Source organism: Peromyscus eremicus, chromosome 6 (assembly GCF_949786415.1).
Source record: "Peromyscus eremicus chromosome 6, PerEre_H2_v1, whole genome shotgun sequence".
In the NCBI taxonomy this organism is placed as follows: Eukaryota; Metazoa; Chordata; class Mammalia; order Rodentia; family Cricetidae; genus Peromyscus; species Peromyscus eremicus.
The window spans coordinates 94,637,551-94,662,260 of record NC_081421.1 but is presented as its reverse complement, the minus strand read 5'-3'; the positions used below and the strand labels follow the sequence as shown (position 1 = coordinate 94,662,260).

General features: G+C 36.9%; 1 protein-coding gene across 2 annotated transcripts in view; it reads left to right on the top strand.

Annotated features, from left to right (window-relative positions):
* Myoz2 (myozenin 2) overlaps window positions 1-19,108 on the top strand; it is a 27,583-nt gene extending 8,475 nt beyond the window's left edge. For both annotated transcript variants that reach the window (XM_059264998.1, XM_059264999.1), the window contains 4 exons: window positions 2,424-2,593; window positions 10,561-10,690; window positions 12,912-13,095; window positions 18,699-19,108. In XM_059264998.1, the coding sequence (XP_059120981.1) occupies window positions 2,424-2,593; window positions 10,561-10,690; window positions 12,912-13,095; window positions 18,699-18,933 (719 nt within the window). In that variant the 3' untranslated portion in view covers window positions 18,934-19,108. The remainder of the gene's footprint in view (window positions 1-2,423; window positions 2,594-10,560; window positions 10,691-12,911; window positions 13,096-18,698) is intronic.
* Window positions 19,109-24,710: the final 5,602 nt, after the last annotated feature.

The following is a 24,710-nucleotide window of genomic DNA, read 5'->3' as shown; positions in this document are numbered from 1 at the left end:
CCAGAAGTTCTTTTTACTCATTGCTAGGAATGGAACAGGGCCTCACATAGGTTAGGGAAGTGCTCTGCCACTGAGCTACATCCATAACCCCATATACCTTGTGTGTGTGTGTGTGTGTGTGTGTGTGTGTGTGTGTGTGTGTTCGAGCACACGAGCATGTGTGCATGCACAAGGTTTGACCTTGAATCCCTGATCCTTGGCCTCCACTCTGGGATTACAGGCGTGTATCACCACACCTGACTAATCACTTCATTTGAACACTAATGTGTCCACTGTGTGACTGCTGGCTTGTAGAATTTCTGAAAATGTATTAGTCCGGTCTGTGAACTAGTGTGAGTTCCAGCACACACTTTGTTTTGTGGGCAATGCTTCTGAGCTTAACCACCCAGCAGATGTTCAGTCACTCGAAGCCACTGTGGAGTGGGAAGGGGGAAAATTAGGATTGAGACAATACAGATCGGAAAGTAATGAATAACTTGAGAGTTGGTAAAGCATGTTCTCTTTTGTTGATTGTGTCTGTGTTCTTGTGGTATAAATTTAAAGGCAACACTGGATTGTGTCTGCTGATAATTCTTTGTATGCTCTGCCATTGAGGGCTGGTAAATTCTGGTAGCTGTGCATGCACATTTATTCCTTGGGTCAGCTTGTAGTGAGTTGCTAAAAAGGAGTAACTACTTCCTGTGAACCCAATGAGCCTACAGCTAGGGGCAAAAACTTTCTTTTTCCTAATACCTCCCCTACGTCTTACTTATCAAGGACCTCACCATGGGTCTTCTAGGTCAGCTTCTCTCATGCTTGGCTATGATTCTATGTTTAACACAAACTTTGTTCTTAGATTAACAAGAATGTGTAGAGAAAACAGCTATACGAATTAGCACATGTTTAATTGACTATAACAGAAAGCAGTTAGGTAAACAATAAAGGGGATTTAGTGGTTTACATATCTGAAAAGATCAGAGATGGCCTCTGAGACCTCGTCCAGAGACTTCTTCACAAACCCAGGACATAATTCCTGCATCAGCTCCCTTGGCTTTGTCTCATTTTGCCAATCATCCTACTGAGGACTGTTCTGTTCCAGTACACACTCCTCAAAGCTTAATTATCCTAGTTAATTTGTCACATCAGCAACAGCTTCTGTCTTGTTAGTCAAAATAAATAGTTATTTGCCTAATACTCCAGTTTCTCTCCCTATGTACATAACAAAACTTCTCAGTGGCAAAGAGGCTCTGTGCATTATATAGAAACATATTCCTAATTCTAAAAGCACTTGGAGGTGCAGGGCATGGTTAAATACACCTACAAGCTCAGAGCTTGAGAAGGCTGGCATAGGAGTGTCTTGAGTTGGAGGCTAGCCTGGGCTGCAAATCTGTCTCAAAATAAAATCAAAACAAGAGAAGAAAGTAGAAGAATTTCATCTCTCTTGACTTGTGAGAAAGCTCTTTAATATTAGGGATAGAAAATAACAAACTTCTGTCTTGATTTTTTTGTTCATTTGTTTGTTTTGAGACAGACCATCAGTATGTAACCCAGGCTGACATCAAACTCGCTATGTAACTCAAGCTGATCATGAACTCACAATTGTCCTCCATCCACTTCTGGCCTCTGGGATTACAGGCATGCACCCACACTCTCAGCTAAAAATAACACTCATTACAAATTTTCTCCTATATTTACAATATAAGGTACATACAAAATTAAAACCAAAAGAAAATTCAAACCATAAAAGAATTGTGATCCAGTGCTTTGGATACAACAGGAGCATTAGTAATTAATTATACATAGGTTTTAGTGCAGAGATTCACAGAAGTGGCATTTGAGCTGGCTGGGAAAGATGTCCAGTCCATTTTTCTTACCTGCCCCCTCCCTTTATGCAGGTTGCCTGGTGCCAGGTACAGAGTAGGTGGAGGGGTTGGAGGGAGCATGCGTGCACTTCCGTGATTGGCAGAACTCAAGCTGATGAATGGGAATGTGGGGAGAAAAGCCAAGCTTATTAATATAAATATGAAGCAGTTCTGTTTGGAAAGTCACTAAACGGAAAGCCTAAATTGTACTAAGAGTATGACAGCTAACTTTTATCCACTCTTTCTTTGTGCCTGATAACATGCTAGTTTACATGAAATATTTTAATTAATTAAATATAACTTAATTACATTTAATACCAACGCTGTGCAATAATTATTGTTCTCATTATGATTAGCTGAACATTAGAGATGAGGACATGGAGGTTTAGACAAAATAAGCAACATCTGTAATCCCACAGTGCCAAAGTGGTAAGTCCAGGATATACTCCAAGGCCAGGCAGGCTATGAAGCACATCTCAATCACTTACTATAATGTAGGGCAGGGAACAAATTATAGAACTTTGCAAAGTGTTTTGAAATGCTTCCTATTGGATTTTCATGAATGTAAATATCGTTTTACAGATGTAGATGGCATGAACCTGGGCAAAAAAGTCAGTATCCCCAGAGACATCATGATAGAAGAACTGTCCCATTTCAGTAATCGTGGTGCCAGACTGTTTAAGATGCGTCAAAGAAGATCTGACAAATATACCTTTGAAAATTTCCAGTATGAGTCGAAAGCACAGATAAATGTAGGTACAACTGGACCGTGAGTATCTAGATGAATTAACAGCATGCCTAAGGGTCTATGTGTAACCAGGCTCCCAAACTAGTTGCTCTACATACTTTCTTTCAGTTGATTCTATGAGACCCTTTTGTTCAAGATGATGAATAGCTTAGGTAGTTAAATAAAGCAAGCATTATGTATAATATGAGAATGCTTTTTTGTTCACTAGGGACATTGTGAGCTGTAGATTTGGCACTGAGGAATTGGTCTGTTCTGCTGGGAGGATAGAGAGTGAGTGGAGAGAAGTGGTACCAGCTGTTTCCAAGTCTTATCACCTACAAACAGTTAAATGTTTGTGGTGGAAACACTCCCAAAGCACACAGAGGACCACAAAGCAAGGATAAGTGTTGTTTTCGCTGAGTACATCCTGGCCCTGCAAATGCTGAGAACAGCAAATTCCATCAGTCTTGTCTCAAAGTATTTATTCTACATGATCATGACAAAGCCAGCAAGGACCTAATGCTTTGGGCCAATAAACATCAAAACCTTAACATTTTAATTATATTTTACAGCTGGGTGTGGTGTTGCACACCTGTAATCCCAGCATTCTGAAGGCAGAATAGAAGGATCACTCACAAGTCCGAGGCCAGCCTGGGCTATATAGTGAGCTCCAAGCCAGCCAAGCCTACATAGTGAGACCTTATCTCAAATGTACAAAAATTAGATTTTACATGTGTTAGAATCATATTCATTTAAATAGTCTTTGAGAGAAATTGTAGAGAAGTTAGTTCATAAAAGACAAATAACAAGTTAAGGTATGACTTGATTTTTTATTACTTATTTCCTTATTACACTTACTAACAGTTGGATAAAAGAAAAATTAAAATAGAGTCTCACTATGCAGCCCTGGCTGGCCTGAAATTTTCGGTGTAGACCAAGCTGAACTTGAAGTCACAAAGATCTCCCTACCTCTTCTACCCAAGGACTGTAATTAAAGGCCTATGCCATCATGCCAGGCTTAAATTAAGATTTTGAGAGCTGAGGATTTAATGCAAAGGTTGAATCCTTGCCAGGCTTGTTCAAGGCCCCATGTTCAATCCCCAGAGCTACAATCAATCAATCAATCAATAACCGTAGCTTAATTCTAGTTTTAATTGTAAATTCAGTTAGACATATAAAATCATATAGACATATAAAAAACTATAGTATTTACATTTTGTGAAGAATAGTTTTTTTGCTTGAAATCATGGGTAAATATATGTTATTTTAGCCTATTATTACACACTATACCCTCTTCTCAGAAAGTATCTGTGGCTAATACAGTACGAGCTGAAAATAATTTGCATTTATCTGATGGTTTATTGTGTAACTGCATTCATCACAGAATAACAACAAAGAAGACCTTTTATGAAGTAATGTGAACTAGGTGGATTAAGGAAAGCCTTGCAAAATCATCTGCAAGTTCAGACATCTCAGTAAATGAATGTCTGTTTTCCTGACTGCCACTTACACTGCAAACACTAACAGTGTAACTACCACTCTGAAGAAGGTATAGAGCAGTGCTTCTCAACCTTCCTAGTCCTGTGACCTTTTAACACAGTTCCTCATGTTGGGATGACCCCCAACCATTAATTACTTTCATTACTACCTCGTAGCTGCAATTTTGCTACTGTTATGAACTGTAATGCAAACATCTGTGTTTTCCAATGATCTTAAGCAACCTGTGTGAAAGGATTGTTTGACCCTCCAAAAGGGCTGCAACCTATAGGTTGAGAACCACTGATATATGGGATTAAAACTGCCCTTATGAACATAACATATTATCTCATCAAGGCTATCCTAAGTTGTTGACAAAAATCTTACATATCTGTTTTCAGTTATAATAAATGTATGAAGATATGACTTGAGAATTTTTTACTATTCCCAGAAAATTGGGCACTAAATGATTAATAGAATCCTAGACAGCCGTACTAAAGCAATTTAATGAGGATAAATAACTCAGAGCACTAAATACTAATAATGGTTGTAAAGGCAGTAATTACTCTATCTTTTAATGGTGCATGCTTTTGTCATCTCTACGCAAAGGATGCATTTGTTAACCTTTGAATTTCCAACACAGTGTCTAAAACACAATAAGCACTCCACAAAAACTTGCCAAAGGTATAAATTAATTGACGGCAATAGGCATTCTTTTAAAAATTCCTGTCATGTTAGCAATGTTCCAAACTGTAGCGACGATGTCATCATTCCCTGACAGAGTAAGTATGGGATCATGTATGCTACCTTCCTCATACTCCTCAGGCATATTTTAGAGTTAAAATCACGTCACAAAGAGCTTGTACAGTCAGATGGCATCTTAGAGAGGATTTGAGTCCCTATATGTTATAGATAAGAAAAGAGATTAAGAAAGGCAAAGAAAGTTGTAAATCATATTGTTGATAGGAGAGTCAAGACCAAGCCCTCAGCACCTGGTTCCCAGGCCAGAGTTTCCTTTTAATGCATCATGAGCCATTAGCCTAATTATTGGTTACATTTTCTGGAGAGTGCTTTTACTTTTCCCTATCCATTGAGCTATAGACACCCTAAAAATAATTACTTATCTATATAGTTCCTATTTTATTATAATGTTTAGTATCTCATATAGATATAACAGGAGTCAAATCCCCAATAACCAATGCCATCATCTCTACTATTAAGTATCATTATTTATTTTCTTCAATTTTTTGTTTGTTGTTTTTGTTTTCAGACAGTCTCACGTATCCTAGACTGGTCCTAAGCCGACTATGCACTCAAGGCTGGCCTTGAACTCCTGATTCTCTTGCCTCCATCCCTGAGTACTGGGATTATAGGTGTGCACCACTAAAATAAAAATATAAATGCAGTTTTGAGCTTAATCTACTCCTAAGGGGCACTGGCAAATTCAAGTTTCACATATTTTGTGTGAAATAAACAATAACAACAACAAAATGGATGAGTTCTTCAAATAATCATTGCTTGCTATATGATCCAATTTTAGAGTCTTGGTTGATAAAATCATTTATTTCTTAGATAAAAGGCAAAAAAAAAAAGAAAAGAAAAGAAATAAAGGAATTGGTGAAATACACAGTATTCAAGACAAAATAAAAATGTAAGATGTGTTAATGATAATTATAATCCTCTTCTATAAGTCACTGAAAATGGATATTGAACACTTTACAATCTCTAAAATCTCCAAAGGAAAGTGTACTATAAAAGGCAATTCTGCCAGGGAAGAACATGTCAGTTGGCTACCTAATATCAAATGGTCAGCCCTGAAAACATATATACAAGCAACATTATATAGACTGAGCAGGTTGTATTTATGTATTTAAGAATGCATACATATATATATGTATGTATATATGTATACATACATGATATATGTAACAACAATTAATTTGAAAGAGAACAATGAGGGATATATGAATTTGGAGGGAGGAAAGGGAAGGGGAAATGATGTAATTATATTATAATCTCAAAAATAAAATGCAATTTAAAAACTAAAAGAAAATAGTACACATTTGCAAATGTACTGAGACACTTTAATCCCTCACAAATAGTTCAGTTTGTCATGATTTTAGACTGCTGCATTCCATTTTTCTCCAAAATATATTCACTAATATATCAAAATAAAAACTTCTGATTAAAAAAACAATTCTTAACTAAGACTAACCAAGCTATATCGAGAGACTTAATACGTCTCTATTATTTTTCTTTAAAAACCATTTCTTTATATTTGATGTAAAGCTTACAACAAACCCTATTTTTCTTGTTATTTCTGCAGAAATCGTGTAATGTGTATTGCATATTTGTTTTTAACTTGCATACTTTTAGCCTACAAGGCTCTATTCTGGTTTCATTTTCTTTAGGATTAACCTCGCTCAACTAAAAATCACATTTTTCATTTGTGTTTTCAACCTTTCTGACAGGAAGTACAGATGATGGACATAATAATTTAAGGCTTATGTCACAATCAGTCATCAGCTGAGCATCATGGGGCTTTGTTTGTACACTAACCTGTGATAATAGAAGTTTTGGGCCCTTCCTGCTAATGACTAACCAGAGTTGATGTTCCTGTTCATTGTAAGCCTCAGGAGAAGCTTCCAGCAGGCTGGAATCATGATCCCTAAAATGAATGTGGGTAGGATTACCTGTCCCCATAGGTGAAATTCATTTCATAGACACCTTTTAGAAACTTAACAAAAGGTGATTCTTTATCCATTATGCTTTGTACCTTACCACATACATCCCAATGGTCTTTTAATTTACAATTGAAGTTGGTAAAATACTAATATAGTAAATTAAGTAAAACACTTGAGGTAGATGTTAAATTCAAACTATAAGACATCGAATTATATATGTATGTAGTCTGTTTTATATTTAGTAATTATTAAAAATAGCCTTTAAAATTTTTTTGAGACAGTTTCATTGTGCAGTCCTGGAACTGTGCATACTGGTTTCAAAGTCACAGAGATCCACCTGCATCTGCTTCGTGAATGCTGAGATTAAAAGTGTGCGCCACCACACCTGGATAAAAACAGTCTTATGTATAACTATAGAAGAAGAAGAATGTTGCCTAACTAGATTTAAAAAGTCTAGAAACTAGCGGGGAACTCCCAGTGCCACGAATGTGGTAACAAAAATCTGACCAGAACAAGTAAGAGATGTCGTAAGAGAATGTACCGATGTAGTTGAAGTGTTGAGATAAACAGATGTGGTGGCATTTCTGGTCGGCTACATTACAAAGAAGAGGGAGACTGGAGATAGACACAGAGAACTTGGGATCTGGCTTGACAATGAACAGAGGAAGGTCATTCCAAGCAGATGAAGCAGCAACAGTAAATTGATGAGCAGGAAAGAGCAGGGAATATGGGAGATTAGATCTTGGAAATGTGCTGGTATGTGTAAGAGGTAAGTCCAAGATCTTAGTGGCTGGACATGAGTTTGAATGATATTCAACATGAAATAAGAAAGAATATCTAAAGGTTGGAGTCATGTTATACATAGAAGTATTAGTGTTCCAACTGACTAAAGGAGAAATGCATGATGGGAAGTAAGCAGAAGGTAACATCTGTATGATAAAGAATGAGGAAGGTGGGTGGATTCAGCAGTCAAGAGCACTTGCTGCTCTTACAGAGGACATACATTTAATTCTCATAGCCTACGTGGTAGCTCACAAACTGCCTGTAACTCCAGCTCCAGAAGATTCAAAACCCATGACCTCTGAGGCAACTACATTCACATACACTACCCATGCACAGACACACATGCATGTAACTAAACACAAAATAATTTTTGAAAGAAAAAAAAGCAAGGAAGATATACATAGGCAGACTAAAGTGGAAAAGAAAGACAATGTTTAAGAAGGCTATGACAAAAAGAAACCAGCTTGATTTGATGATCTAGTCACTAAAAATTCAGCAAATACTCGTAGAATACTTTCATGATATAAGACTTTGTTAAAAAACAAAGCAAAGCAAAGCAAAAACAAGCATGCAATTAAATTCAAAGCAGACACTTGTACGCATGAAGATGGCGGTATAGGGACCTAGAGCGCTGTTTGTGGCTGCAGCATCTTCTGGAACTCGCAGAGCTAGTGCTCAGGGAGGAGACTTCCAGGTCAGATCCAGCTCTTACCCTCCACGTCTTGTGTCCGAAGTGTGTGGTGGTTTCCACCACTGCTGGTGCCTTCCCTTGAATTTCAGAGAGACAACCAAGGGCGACCTCGATGGCTTGTGTTGTTTGGGGGTGCTCTTGGACTCTCCTGACAGACAACTTGAAATGACATGTCACATGTCTGGCACTGGAGGCTTTGATAAATAACTCGTGATTTTGGGGAGAAGCATTGTCATCCCAGGTGGCATAATTCCATTTATACTAGATATAATATAGGTAAAAATGTGTGTTATACATAAAATTTTAGGTAAACATAAAATAATATTATTCCCTAAGGCTTTCCAAACATTCTTGGTGTTATTTGTTCCTCCCCTCTCCCTCTTCCTCTCTATTACCCTTCCTTCTCCCCAGCTAAAGTTCCTACCCTCTTCTTCCCATGTACCCCTTCATAGTACCTGTGTATGACTATTCCTCTTTCTAGAACACCCCCCCCAATTCCCCTTTTTACTTTCCTGGCTTCTGAGGTTACTCCAGGTTATACACTCACATCTAAAAATTCACATCTAGGATCCACCAATAAGGGACACCAACAGGGTGTTTGTCTTTCTGGACAAACTAAGGGTTACCTCACTTAGTATAATATTTTGTTACTTGTAAATTTCATGATTTCATTTTCTTTACAACTAAATAATATTCCATTGTCTACATGTGCCATATTTTCAACATCCATTCAGCAATTGGAAGACATTGATCAACTGAATGGGGAGGAAACCCACAGAGTAGAAGAGAATCTTTGCTAAGAATATATAAAGAATTCAAAACAGACCCAAGAAATCAAATGGCTCAGTTTAAAATGGCTTATGAATGCGAACAGAGAGTTCTCAAAAGAATGACCAAAATTGCTAAGAAGTATCTTTAAACGTATTCAACATTGTTAGAAATCAGGGAAATGTAAATATACAATACTTTGCTACTTCATGCCTGACAGTAAGATCTCATTGCTGAAGACACCACATACTTGAGTCATAGCGAACATGAGGAAATCTAGCTGGTAGTCAACTGGAAGAAGCTTCATCCCTACTGGCTGCTTTCATGGTGCCAAATGGTGCTATGCATGCTACAAGAGAAAAGCAAGTCAATCACAGCCAGTTGTGAACCTTGCAAATTACATTAATGACTGGCCTAGCAAGATACGCCCACTGGTACAACAGGGGCACAAATTTTACAGGAGTAATCAACCACTTTTTCATTGGACTTAAGTATGACACTATCAATAGAGCCAAGGACTTGTGGCTACAAAGGTCACGGGTCCTAGGGGAAAATCTACTAGCGTATTCTGCTAAAAGACATAGCATTAAAATGATTCCTAATAACATATTGCTAAAGCCACAGATCAGTGCACCGTTCAGCCTTCATCAGAGAAGCGTCTTCTTGAAGTAGATAGCAATTACCATAGAGACTCCAATTGGTTAACATGCAGAGAATAACAGACTTCAGAGTGCTCAGTCCTAAATGGTACATCGGTATCACAACCCTCTTCTCAAGGCTCAGGAAACTCGTGGACAAGAGGTTTGGAAGATTGTAACAGCCAGGGGTAGTGGATGGCATTTGCCAGACACAGGGGGACAGAAGCACCTATAAACTCAGAGCAATGTGACCATGTGACAATGTTGTCAAGCTTAAGCCAGACAGAACCCCAGCCCAAGAACGGGGAGGGGGGGGAGGTCCCAACCCTAGCTGAAGAGCTCTTGCTGTTTAATTGCTGCTGAGAGAGGAAAAGTCAGTTTTCTTTAAGAGTGTGACACCTGGTCAACCTCGGCAGGCCCCACACTCATGAGTAGTTGGCCAATACATACTGGACTTGATGGGGAAGGAGAGACATGAAGTTTGGGTAAATGGGAGAGGATCTTGGAGGAATTTGGGAAGGGAGATGAATATGAACAAAATACTTTATATAGAATTCTCAAAGAATTAAGAAAAACATTATTTTGTAAAAGAATATCTACGTCAAATGTTGGGCCATATGCTGTCTTTTATTAGATTGGTAAAGATTCTACAATTAAACACGTTTCTTATAGTGATGTTATGAACAGAAATCAAATAAATTGAAGGAAAGCACCACAAGGTCATGCACACAGTAACGCTCAGTGCATTTTGGTTTTCATTTTTGTCCAGTGAATTATAGCCTGACATACACAAAAGTTTTCACTGAACTGCTCAACTTTATTACAATGTAAATTACTGCGGTCCTAAGGAACAATATGGTGGCATCATGTTTAGTTTCTTGATATACAAATGGAGGCTTGCATGTGCTATTACTGTGCCTAAGAGTTTCATTTGACTTTTAAACAAATACAGCACAACATTGCTATGCAGAATGGGAAAATGGATGGAAGCAACCTGGAAAGTGGTTCACAGCAAGCCCCCTCGACTCCTCCCAACACCCCAGATCCCCGAAGCCCTCCAAATCCAGAGAACATAGCACCAGGTAACTAAGCACCCTCAAATGGAACAGTAAAATTTCTATGTATTTAAAAATGCTACTCCTTGACATTTCATTAAATGGCATTTAAATGATGTAACTTTTCTCATTAAATATATTTTGTTCATAAGTTTAAGACAAAAGTAAAATTTTAAGTTTTGAAAGAATCATGTAAAATATTTATAATAGTTATATATTCTTTCAGACAGTCCATGGTATTCCTCTTTAAAAATTTTTATTTATTTGGGGTTTATGTGTATATGAGTGTGTGTGTGTGTGTGTGTGTGTGTGTGTGTGTGTGTGTGTGTGTCTGTGTGTGTATGTGAGACTTCTGCTGAGTGCACGTGGAGGTCAGAAGACAGCTCTCAGGAGTCAGCTTTTTCATTGGTTTATGTTCTCTGAAAGGATTTATATGCAGTCTGTAAAGCACGGATTTCATTAGGTGTAGGTGGCTCATTCCTTTAGCTAAGGCAGGAGGTTTATGACTTTCAGGCCAGTCTGGGCTACTTAAACTCTGTCTCAAAAGAAACAAACAGTATCAACAATAACAACAAAACCCACAAGCGAAAATGAACATAGTCTTTTAGCTTGTTTTAAAAACAAATCCTATTACGTTAATATGTATTATTTAGAAATGTTATTACATGTTGAGAGATATCTTTAGGAAAAATTATATTAATCAATTAGTAACTTTTCAAAATAAACTATAGCAAGTTTTTTGTCTTTAAAAATTCAAATATTGCCTTAAGAGTAATATGCAAAGTAATTTTTTTAATTTATGGAACTAAACTGTGAAATGAGTAATATCTCTTGGGTTCTAGAAAATGAATAAACAATTTAGAAAAGCCATTTCAAGAGTTTTCCTCAAAGAGTGGTAATAAACGATTTTTGAATATAGGTGAGGCAACTCACTAGCATTTAATCTTTAAAGAGAAGTAAGTTGAACATCAGCCGCTGCTGAATTTAGATCATTTAGAAGCATTCTGATTGATCACATTGAGGAAAACCACAGACATACTAAAATAACATTGCAGAAGAACAAGTAAGCACAATTCAACTGCGCAGTATTCTAAGGTTAATATGGTAACAAAGTTCTTCAGTTGTTCCAATCAGAAGCTATGGCAGAAAGCGAGCTTCCAGCTCACAGTGGCTGAGTTCAATGCCATGATCTGTCCACCCGCTCCTTTTCATTTTACTATTGCACTGTTAAAAAATTAATTTATTTTGGTTTGATTTTTTTAAATCTTTAAAATAAGGAAAACAAGTTAGGGTGAGAACTAAGTATGATGAGTATTGTCTTTAAGATATGACGAGTGCTTGGTTAATTTTTTAAATTTATTTATTTAATTTTACATTTTTAATTAAAATATAACTATCACTTCCTCCATTCCTTTCCTCACTCCAATCTCCTCCATGTCCCCTTCCTCTAATCCCTCTCCACTCTCAAATTGATTGCCTCTTTATTATTATTACTACATATATATTATTTATATGTATGCATATTATCATTACATATATATACATAAATACAATCTGTTGAGTCTTTTTGTTGTTTGTGTGTATATGATTTAAGGGCTGACTACTAATACTTAAATATTTTTCTTTCTTTTTCTTTTTCTCTTTTCTTCTTTGTTTTTGGTTTTGTTTGTTTGTTTGTTTTGAGACAGGATTTCTCTGTGTAATAGCCCTGGCTGTCCTGGACTTAACTCTGTAGACCAGGCTGGCCTCAAACTCAGAGATCCACCTGCCTCTGCTCCCTGAGTGCTGGGATTAAAGGAGTGTCCCATCACAGCCTAGCTAAAATTAGCGTGTGTATGAAGAATTTCATAACAATAAGGCTACAGTGGGTACTTAATTCTTCTTTTAAAATGATTTTTTGAGTCTAATGTAAAATAACAAAAAAGCACATTTAAAAATAATAGTTTTGCTTAAATAAATTTAAATTAGACTCAAGGGAAAACAACATGATTTGGAAAAGCAAATCATTAAAAGTGTTAATAAATAACAATGATAATAATAACAATAATAGTAAGTGTCTTCTTTTCTAAGGTCCTTAAATTTAAAAGAGTTTTTAAACGTCTTCACTTCAGTTTGCTGCTTTCTGTTGACTCATAGAAAGGGTTTGTCCTGAACTTACCCCAGCAAGAAACACTAAATGCAGGAAGATGTTAGGTGGCATTTAGTAAATGAAGGGCACTCTGTGTATTCACTTTTGCTGTTTCCAAAGGATATTCTGGACCACTGAAGGAAATTCCTCCTGAAAGATTTAACACGACGGCCGTTCCCAAGTACTACCAGTCACCCTGGGAGCAGGCCATTGGCAGCGACCCCGAGCTCCTGGAGGCTTTGTACCCGAAACTTTTCAAGCCCGAAGGAAAGGCAGAACTGCCTGATTACAGGAGCTTTAACAGGTAACTCAGTTATCCAGTGTGACTCGGTGGATGTGTGAGACCCAGACAATCTCACTGCCATAGGGGGAATCGAATCCTCTGTAGAAAACCAGCTTTGATCTTAAGAAAATCATCTAAATACAAACACAGGTGTCTAAGTCTGAGTGGACACTCATTTTTTGCACTAATACTCTAAAAGTTTTAACTGGTTAATTCACTGGAGTCTATATGAAAAACTTCATAAAAATAATGAAATTTTTAAATTTTACCATTTATTTATTTATTTATTTATTTATTTATTTATTTATTTATTTATTTATATTCCTCCATTTTGTTTGTGTGGTAGGAGGTCAGCGCATGTGCCATAGTGCACATGCAGAGGTTAGAAGAGAATCTGCAGGGGTCTGTTCTTGTTTTCTACCAAGTAAGACCCAGAGATTGAACTCAGGTCATCATGCAGAACTTCAAGGGCCTTCACCCAGTGAGCTGCCTTTTAGGCACAATCATCTTTTTTTTTTTTTTTTTTTTTTTAAGTTATTTAAAAGCTATGAAGACAGTCAATTATCTTGAAGACCAAAATCTCAGGGGCGGGGGGGAAGGAAAATTTAGAATCTAAACGCAATATTTGATGTCACTTTTCTTAGGGAGGTGCTCACGGTTAAAACATAAAAAGCTGAGAGGGTAAGCAAAACTGAGCAGTTTGGAGCATGTGATGAGCAGGAAGAGATTAGCATCTTTCACGGAGAAGCCCTGCTGTCTACTCCAGGCTTTCTGGTAGAAATCATTAACACATCCCTTAGAGTAAAGGCAAGCTGTAGACCAGCCTTGAACACACTCCATGTGGCTTCAATCAGCAGTGGCAAGATGGGCAAATACTACCTCCTCCCAGTCACGCAGCTGCAGAGACAAAAGTCAGTCCTTTTGGATGATACAACTTTAGACTCAAATCATCTTTATGACTGTTAAGTTTCTGTCAACTTTTTATTATGATAAAACACATAGTATAAATTGGACAATTTTAACCACTTTTTAAAAGACCACGTGTGTTCATGGTGTCCATGGAGGTCAGGAAAGGGCACGAGGCCCCCTGGAACTGGAGTTACAGATGGTTGTGTGCCACCATTTAAATGCCGGGAATCTAGAAACCTTTAAGAGCAGGGCATACTCTCAACTGCTGAGCCATCTTTCCAATCCCTCACTTATAATCATATGATAACTACACTCACAATATACATAACTATTACCACCGTCCCCAAGACACATTTCCTTGTAAAACCCCAACTCCCACATCTGTTAGACGATGATTTTTATGCACATTCCTAGTCCCTGACAGCCACCGTTCTACTTTCTGTCCTTATGATTTTCCCTACTCTAAATATTTCTTATAAGTGACATCGTATAGTATTTGTCTTTTTAGATTGGCTTAGTAGAATATTCTCCAGTTTAAAATTTATTTGGTGTTTATATTACTATAAAATTCAAAATATTGACTACTTCTAGGGGCAGCAGGGTTTATGACTGAGCAAGGATGCATATAACGCTCTACAGTAGTTCCTAATATGTATGGCAATTCCAAGATGGCTGTATACATGTCATGGGACAATGTTCCCGCTGAACATGGGTGGGGGAGAATTCACAGAGCAAGGGAAGCAGGGGACATATGTGCAGCAGCCATGCCAGTCTGTGGGAACAAGACCCTGTGGAGGAGTTAAAGCAACATGGGAAGGACTGATGGCCAAGACTTTTTCAAACTTGCTAGAACACATGAAGCTTCAAGAAACACCACGAAAGCTGAGAAGTGTGAGTGAGGCAGGAAGGAGGTTCTAAGGCCCAGGATTAAAGTATCTCTTCAAAGAATTAAAAGCAAGTTGATTTCCTAACTAAAATGATGGAATTCAGGAAATAACACCTGAAATCATAACATAACTACCAATTTATAAAGTATTCCTTAACAGTCAAAGTTAAATTTACATACACATTTTCAGACACAGACAATTGTTGGTCCCTACTAGACAGTAAGACAAGAATAACAAACAGGGTTGCCATTGTTCACAGATGGCATGGTTATGCCCACAAACATCCAAAAGGAGCTACAGACAATCACCAGAATGAGAAAGGAAATGTGGCAGGAATACAGAGTACAAAGTCAGCATGAAATACACCAGGAACAAACAGCTTGAAAACAAATCATTTTAATTATTTTCATGGCCTGTAATCTATGATTTGTGAGTGCTTCTTTGTGTATCTTGTACTTCAATAAAAATTGTATTGTAAAACTCTCCTATAGACAAAGTAACTCCAGTAATGATCTCTAACCTGTATAAATTCAATGTGACAAAGGCCCTTCATTTTAATTTGTCAGAATATAGTCCAGTCATTTAAAAAGAGAAGCTCAAATAATTTCCAGGCATAAAATGGATTTTTTCCACAGTGTATGTCAACATAATTTTATTTTCCCAAACTACTAATGATTCTGAGAATATAATTTGACCAAGAATTTAGTTCTTCAACTATTATGCATATGTTTCAAAAGTAAAATGCAGTAGTATTGTTTCTCTCCCTATATTTACTAAATTATTCAATGTGTTACTACACTGAGACTTTATTCTGATGTAATGTTTTCTCATTTTTGTAAAACAAATGGTAAAGACACACACACACACACACACACACAGAGAGAGAGAGAGAGAGAGAGAGAGAGAGAGAGAGAGAGGGAGAGAGAGAGAGAGAGAGATTCCACATATCCTAAAGTCCTTGCAAGAAGTAAATCACTACAGTTTAGTGCCACCATGTTTTTAGGCATAATCACTGGATATTAACAAAGGGTAAGGTGCAAGCTAACACTCAGTGGTGATAATGATTGAAAGAAAACTGACTCCCAAGGATAATTACAATCTCAAAATGACCAGGATCTGAATACAACTTTGTGTTCTTATATTCCTTTTGTATGTATTCAAACTTCATGCTACATTCAAGCCCGTGGAGCACAAGAGAAATAAGCTGAGAGAGAGGAAATTCCTGGCTTTGCTTCAAATTGCTGTATGATCTTAGGTGCAACGTTTAACTTAAGTTTCTCATCCTTAGAATATATTTTATGATTAAAGTGTTTTTAAATATAGCACACTTATTTGCTATTTGATAGAATAATTTATTTTTTTAATTTCTATGCAAACGTTTTACCTTGCAAAAAAAATTAACAATTATCATGAATATATTATACATCCAGTGCTGTTTAATTTTACAAATGGACATCAGAGTGAATAAGAAAGCATCAATCTGTGAATCTGAGAGATACAGGCTTGCTATTCACTACATAGATGACATAATATGAAAACCATTTTAACTCAGATCTATTTCTGAAAAGTTAGTATTATGGAAATTATAGAGATACAATTCCATTTTAAACGAAGACTTGGAGTCTTTCCACTGGAAATTTGTGCTCCACTAACTTGGAATGAAGCTTGAAAGTATTTCCATGGACCTGAAACACCTTACAGTCTCCCACTCTGGATGCTGGATTCTCCTTCATGTCTGTGGAAAGGGTAATGGAGCCCAAATCAACAGGATGTTGTCTCAGAGGTGCCAAAGAAAAGAAAACTGTTTTCCTTACAGCAACCTCCACTGGACCTGTAATGGGAGCTAAGAGATGGATGATGGAACAGAAGGAATATTGTCCTTTACAAGTCAAGAAAGCTACTCATAGCTTCTTTGGAAAAAATAACCTGCATTGGCTAAAAACCAGGAAGACAGTACACTGAAAGCCAAACCTAAGCAGTGGGTTGAGAGGTAGAGAGCTCTCCCTTTGAGATTTAATTCAGAAAATGCATTTTAAAACAAGTAAATTTTATTTCTGGAATAACTATAAAATCACTTGACCAAATTCTTCTTACTTCAGAAATGTTCGACTCCAGCCTCTTATCTAACGTGTGTAACCATTCATAAAACCCCAGTAACGAGTATTCTGTGCAGAGACCATGTAAAACAGCCATGCTTGACTCAGTGGCTCTATTGTTCCTCTCTCTCTCTCTCTCTCTCTCTCTCTCTCTCTCTCTCTCTCTCTCTCTCTTCCCCCTCCTCCTGATTCTCCCCCTCTCCCCCCTCCCCTTCCCCCTTTTCCTTCTGTGTTCTTACTGTGGGAAATTGACCCCAGGCCATTGCCAAATGCTAGGTAGGCATGGACTCTACTACTCAGCTCTATCTCCAGTCTAAAATAATTAATAAATTGGTACAGAGGACTCTGTGTTATCTTACCAAAACTTCCTGATGAGTGAATTTAAGTGGTGTTCTTCCTCTTGGACTTAAATCCACAATGCTATAAGTACCATGTTTTATTTTTTTCATGGCACTTCTCATTACCTCCTATATGGTCAATCCATTCTCTTTCCATGAATGTCCTTCTCTATAACGCAGACACCAGTGAAAAGTTGTACCACTATGTCCTATTTTTACCATGACTTTAGCATTTATAATGGTACCTGGAACCTAGTAGGCATTTATTAAACATCTATGTTGAATAATGAATTGGTCTTATATAATGTTTGGGAATCCCTGAATGTTAAGCAATTTATCTTAGAATACTGGTTCTCAACATGTGGGTCACAACCCCCTCCCTGTTCCTCCCCTAGGCAAGATGATTCATCCATAACCCTCTTCAATGACTCTTTTTGGCTTATAGCCTCTTCTCCCTTCTTTCAGGAAAGTTATAATCTGTCAATCAATGGCTCTGATCATGATCTCAATGCACTCTTTTATCCTGCTGGAAGCTTGATTATCCTCAATATCAACTCTCACTTGCTTTATTTGTTGTATTGTCTGCTTCCTGTACATTCCAGGAGACTTTTCCAACACAATTCAGTATAGTATGCCTTTATCACAGGAAAACAAGTTGACTAACTTCTAAAGGGATTACAATATCTTTGACAGTAATGACGATGCCTTTGGTTTCTCCTCACATTCTTCTAGCACATGCTGAGAAACAATGGATTTTCATAATTGCTATTTGGTATTCTTAGATGGATTAGGATAAAACGTGCTAATGGAGGCATTTCCTCCCTCCAAACTCTCCTGTATAAAACCTCCCTGCTCTCCTTCAAATTCATGGCCTCTTTTTGCAAATTTTAAAGATTTTAAGGTGAAGATAAAAACATACACAAGACACATTTCTTACCTGCAAAGAGTTTGGAATCCACAGTTGACCCTAAACAAATAATAATCTCTAAAACATACACAAACAGTACAGATTACCACACCCCCAGTACCACGCGGTTAATAGAGACAATCCCTACCACAGGAATCTAATGAAAAGCTGGGGTAGTTGGAGGGAAGACAGAACTGAAATGCCACAGGCATCAAATAAAATAGACAGCAAAAGCAGAGGCAAGAATTCAGGGAGCAGATTTATCCAAAACTAAGAGTACTTCCAAAGGGGCCCCACGACAATTTGTTATTTTTCTGTTTTACTATCAATGCATGGACCTTCAACGAAATCGCTTGATCCCAAGGCCCCAAACTGAAAAATATCAGTCGAAGACCATAATAACAGGTCTATAAAATTATGAGATTGTTTGTATTTTATAACAAAATTGAATATTAATTATTATTTGCTTTTCTTTTGATTCCCACAGAGTTGCCACTCCATTTGGAGGTTTTGAGAAAGCATCAAAAATGGTTAAATTCAAAGTTCCAGATTTTGAACTACTACTGCTAACAGATCCCAGGTTCATGGCCTTTGCCAACCCTCTTTCAGGCAGACGGTCCTTTAACAGGACTCCAAAGGGGTGGATATCGGAGAATATTCCTGTAGTGATAACTACAGAGCCTACAGAAGATACCACTGTGCCAGAATCAGATGACCTGTGACAAAGAGGCTGGGCATGCCACAGAAATCTCTGCAAATAAAAGCTGCTGTTATCCTACACGCTGGCAAAGCCATTTAAGTTCTCCATTATGATAATCATTTAATCGCAGTTAAGTACATTTCATTTCAAGGCATTTAATTGGAATTCAGCAATTAAATTCTTATTAAAAAACTTAAGTCATTTGTATTCATTCATAACTTTATTACCATACTTAGCTTTCTGTTTTAAGTAATCTAACCTTTTCACTGTGAAGGTTCAGATGGAAAAGTAGCTGAAAGAAGTTTTCTTTGTCTCAATGAGTTATTCCAGAAAACTAATGTCAACACTAGAGTCAAAGCATATAGTAAGATATGTGGGGTCATTCAGAATTTTATTTGAGGGGTGAGAGTTATGTGAGATGATCTACAGATATTTTTACTGAATATGAGGGTTAGGTACTTCCTATCTGGTACCATGGCAGCATAGCACACCTGGATATGTTTTCTCTTTAACTGTTAGAATTATAAATGCCTATGTATTTTTTACTTGTTTTAAATTATTAACATTCTTGAGTGAGATTGGGCTATTTAATTCATCTAGTATTGTTAAGAAGACTAGGAGGTGGTGATTCAGGGAAGAGAACCTAATATACTACTGCAGTTTTGATGACAAATGTGTTCTTAGAATTCAAGTTCCCAAAATCTCAATACTACTGTTTGACTTTCTTTGGACTGCCAGCTCCCAAATAATGATGCGAAGACTTCTTATTAACTATGAAAGCTTGGCCTTAGCTTAGGCTTGTTCCCAACTAACTCTTATAACTTAAATTAACCCATTTATATTAACCTATGTTCTGCCATGTGGCTTGTTACCTCTGCTCAGTACTGTGCATCCCACTTCCTCCGTGTCTGGCTGGTTAATTCTGCCTCTTTTTCCCAGAGTTCCTATCTCTTCCTGAAAGTCTTGCCTATCCTCTGCTGCCTAACTATTGGCTGTTCAGCTCTTTATTAAACCAATCAGAGACACATCTTCACAGTGTACAAAAAGATTATCCCACAACACAACACAATGTATTGATTAGATGTATATTTACATATAAATTTTAGAAGAGTAATAACAGACAATAAATATATGAGCAATTGTATAAAATTTGAATTGGCAGCTTTCTTTTGAATTGGTCAAATATTCAATTTCTAGTCAAATCCAAATCAAGTACCAGTGAATTACAGACAATAAAATAAAGTTAAAGAGTATAAAGGTTCTCAAAGCAATGTAGCACACATCCACCATAAGCTATCTGAATACAGTAGTAAAAAAAAACTAATATAAGTTAAAATATATGTCTTAAAATATGCATCGGAAAGTGTTCAATATGAAACTTGGTAACACCAATCTCTTTCCATTTTAATTCATTTAAGATGTCTAAGAGTGATGGGGATATAAAACACTTGACTCACATGTGTGAGGTGCTGAGTTTAAGCCCAACCACTGAAAAATAGTAATAATAATAATTTATATATAATAATAACATTCACTAATTTGGGGAACATTGCTGGGTATGGGTGCTCACATCTGTAATTCCAGGCTAGGTATAGTAAAATACCTCACAAAAAAAAGAAAGAAAGAAAGAATAGAACAAAGTTATGTTGTGTTTACAGCAAGCAAGGAACAGCTCACCAGTAGAAAATTCTACCATATAAAATTTAGATAGGAAGATAGAGAAATAATAATGAAAACATAAAGCAGCAAAATTATTATACATATATACAAAAGCCCCCATGTTCAGTTAGTATAGGAATTGGTGATTTAATCATCTTCTGTACGTACAGAGAAAAAGAAAAAAATTTTGTCTCACTATGTAGAGATGGCCTCAAACTCAAGAGACCTACCTGCCTCTGCCTCCCAAGTGCTGTGATTAAGGTGTGCACCAACATGCCCAGTAAGAAAAGAATTTAAAATGTTAATAAAAATATACTCCCTAGAAGTAATGTCAAAATATTGTGTTTACACATATAATCACTGTAGAGAATATGAATAATTTAAATATATCTTTAGAAGTTATATTTTATATTTATTAATTTTATTTCTAAGCTTTGATATTTACTCATTTTGAAATAACATTGGCATCTGTGATACATTACCAGGCTTCTACCATACCATAAATTGTTCAGCTTAATCTAAAAAACTGAGTCATATTCTCTTACATATTTTGTGTTTTATTACCATATTGAATCAATATTTTAATGACATTGAAACTTTATCACATTACTCTAATTATGTCTCAATTTCTAATTTATATGATCATAGCCATTTCCCTGTCCACTCCTGGAAGTACAGCAATTAAATGTGTCAGTTATAAAACAGTATTCCCTAATGTCATAAAGTCTTTGAAACTGGAGAATATTAGATGATTTCTTAAGATTATGTAGAAAATGAAGAAATAGCCCTCTATTCACTATTCTGCTTCTTCCATTCCTGGAAATGTCTATGAATTCATGCTCAGCTGACACCATCAGAAATGCCAAAATCTCACTCTGGTTGCTATGCAGTTTAAAATTCAAAAGGAATTTTGAATGGGGTTCTCATTGACCTGAAAAACAGCTAAATCTTTCAGAGTCCAGAAAAAAATAATGGTCTCTTTAGAAGAGCAGAAAAACTCTGGTATTTTTCCACAAAATTTGTAAACATGAAAGATGGAGAAAATAAAAAAAAATCAGAAGAAAAAACAAAAGGATAAAAATAACTTCTGTTGAAGAACTACTGGATGTCAGGCTGTATATATTGCTTCATAAAGGTAATTATGTGTTTTAGTAACTATCCTGTGTGGCAGGTATTATAAATGACCTCACCTTTCTGAAAGAAACATCCTTGGGTAGCTAATACGATCTCTTAATGAGCCTTACACAAAGGGATAGAATGGGGTGCCTCCAGTCCTAAAACATAGACTAAGAACACACGGTTGTCACTTCTTTCAGAGAAAAACACAAACTATGTTATTATATCTAGATAAATAATTATGTTATGTTAGAGTTAAGGAAATAATATTTCATCTTTATTGTTTCATTGTATTTAGACAAATAGGATGTTCAAATAATTTTATATCACTTCATTTAGGTAAGTATTTTTTAAAACCTCCATTATCTTATTTTGGTCTATTATGCTGGTAGGATGAGTACATTGTGTGTCCAAAGACATACTATAAGCAGCTGAACTTCCAGACCGTGCTGAAAGTTGAACTAGCAAATCAAGCAGCATGCATCTTAAGTTTGAAATAGAAAACCCACAAAGGTTTCCCAGGACAAACCTGCTCATCTCTGTCCAGTGTACTTTACTCCCTTTGGATCTGCACGCTCTCCCTTTCATTCTACTCTAGAGGAAAGAAGAATGAATGAGGAAAGAAATGTGAAATAGGCTAGAAGAAGTCATCTACTGTAGCAATGCACCAGAGTTAGTCTTTCAAAAGACAATGTTTAGATGCAACTCTTTCAATTTCCACTATATTGTTCAGCTGGATTTGGTGCTATGAATTACATCTTCTATTTTATTTGCCAGTTTCCTTTCCACTGTAGAACTGATGAGCTAGCCACCAGTTCTTAGACCATAACTAACCATTTTTCTTAGTATTTTCTTATTTAAATGTTTTTCTTAATTCTTTGAGAATTTCATGAATGTATTTCCCAGATCCTCCCCACCTTCCTATCCACACAATTTCATGTTCTCTCTCTCTCTCCCTCTCTCTCTCTTCCTCATCTCCCTCCCAACCTCCTATCACCTGTCTACCTATCATCTATCTATCTATCTATCTATCTATCTATCTATCTATCTATCTACCTACCTGTCATCTATCTCTTATCTATCTATCTATCTATCTATCTATCTATCTATCTATCTATCTATCTATCTATCTACCTTTTAAGTCCAGTTTGTATTGACCAACTACATCTGGGTGTGGGGACTGCCCTGGAGTGTGGTTGACAGGGTGTCACACCACTAAAGAAAACTGACTTTTCCTCTCTTAGTGACAATCAAATGCCAAGAGCTCCTCAGCTATGGTTGGGAGCTCATGCCCACATCCCCTCTCCCATGTTGGCATTTTGTCTAGCATGAGTTTGTTCGGGTCTTGTACACACTGTCACAATTTCTGAGTTCATATGTGTCTCTGCCCTGCTATGTCTGGCAAACACTGCTTCCTTGAAGCCATCCACCACCCCTGGCTGTTACAATCCTTTCATTACCTCATCCACAATGATCCCTTGAGAGGAGGGTTGTAGCAAGTCTTTCTCTGTATTTCCAGCTCCCAAATAATATCACAGAGACTTATTATTAATTATGAAAGCTGGGCCTTAGCTTAGGCTTGTCTCACTAGCTCTTATAACTTAAATTAACCCATTTTTTTTCATCTATGGCCTGTCATGTGGCTCATTACCTCATCTCTCCATACTGCTTTCTCCATGTCTGGCTGGCCATCCCACCTTTATTCTTCTCCGTCTTCTCTGTGCCCAGAAGTCCTGCCTAACCTCTTCCTGCCTAGCTATTGGCCATTCAGCTCTTTTTAAACCAATCACAGTGACACATCTTCACAAGTGTAAAGGACTACTCCACAACAGAGGGTTGTGGGATATATATATTCACCATGTAAGTCTGAGCAGTCTGAGGTCTTTTATTCTATTCATGTTGACCAATTGTGGTTTTCCATGTTAATTAATTGCCATCTACTACAAGAAGAAACTTCTCTAATGAGGGTTGAGCAGTGTACTGATCTATGGCCATAGCAATAAGTCATTAAGAATCACTTTAATGCTGTCTTTCAGAAGAATGATAAAAGTAGGTTTTCCCCTAGAGCATATGCCTTATCAAGCCACAGGTTCTTGGTTCCATTGGCAGTGTCAGATATGGGTTCCATCTCTTTGAATGAACCTTAAAGCCAATGGAAAAGTGGTTGGTTACTCCCATAACAATTGTGCCTCCATTGCACTGGTGGGCACATCTCACCAGGCAGGTTGTTATTATAGCTTGCAAGCTTCACAGGTGGGTGAGATCACTGACTACTTTTCTCTAGCAGCATGCATAGCACCTTTCTTCACTATGAAAGCTAGCCAGTAGGGATGAGGCTTCCAGTTGAGTACCAGCTAGATTTCTTCATATTCTATGATTCAAGTATGTGGTGTCTTCAAAAATATGATCTTACTGACAAGTTTGGAGGGTAACCAAAAGCATTGGCAATGGCCTGTCATGTTTGGCAGATTTATGAGAGTCCATTGGTACAAAATTCAGAAAGAGGTGACCCATTTTGGGATAGGGGATTTTATTTCATAGTATATAGTATCTAGCTGGCATACTGTCCCCCCAGTATAAGGTAGCTAAATTTAAACCCCACATATCTAAAATAGATTTCCATATGGCTTTTTCAAAAAGGCCCTTAGTATTAATTATCCCTCCTCATACTCCCTCCTCTACCCCACCCTCCCATCACCTACCCATTTTATATCATTCCCTTTCCTTCCCTCTTTATATTACTATAGTCTATGTCCCCTTCCTTGAAATATTCCCTCTTCCCCTATAACCCCTTAATAGTTTCACAATCTCTGTGGGTATTACAAATGAAAACTGTTTATCTAAAGTTAAAAAACTAATATCCACATATGAGAGTAAACATTCGATGTTTGTGTTTCTGGGTCATGGTTACCATACTCAGGATGATTGTTTATAGTTACATCCATTTGCCTATAAATTTCCTTTTTCTTAACAGCTGAATGATGATCTATTGCATGAAAATATCACGTTTTCCCTATCCACTCA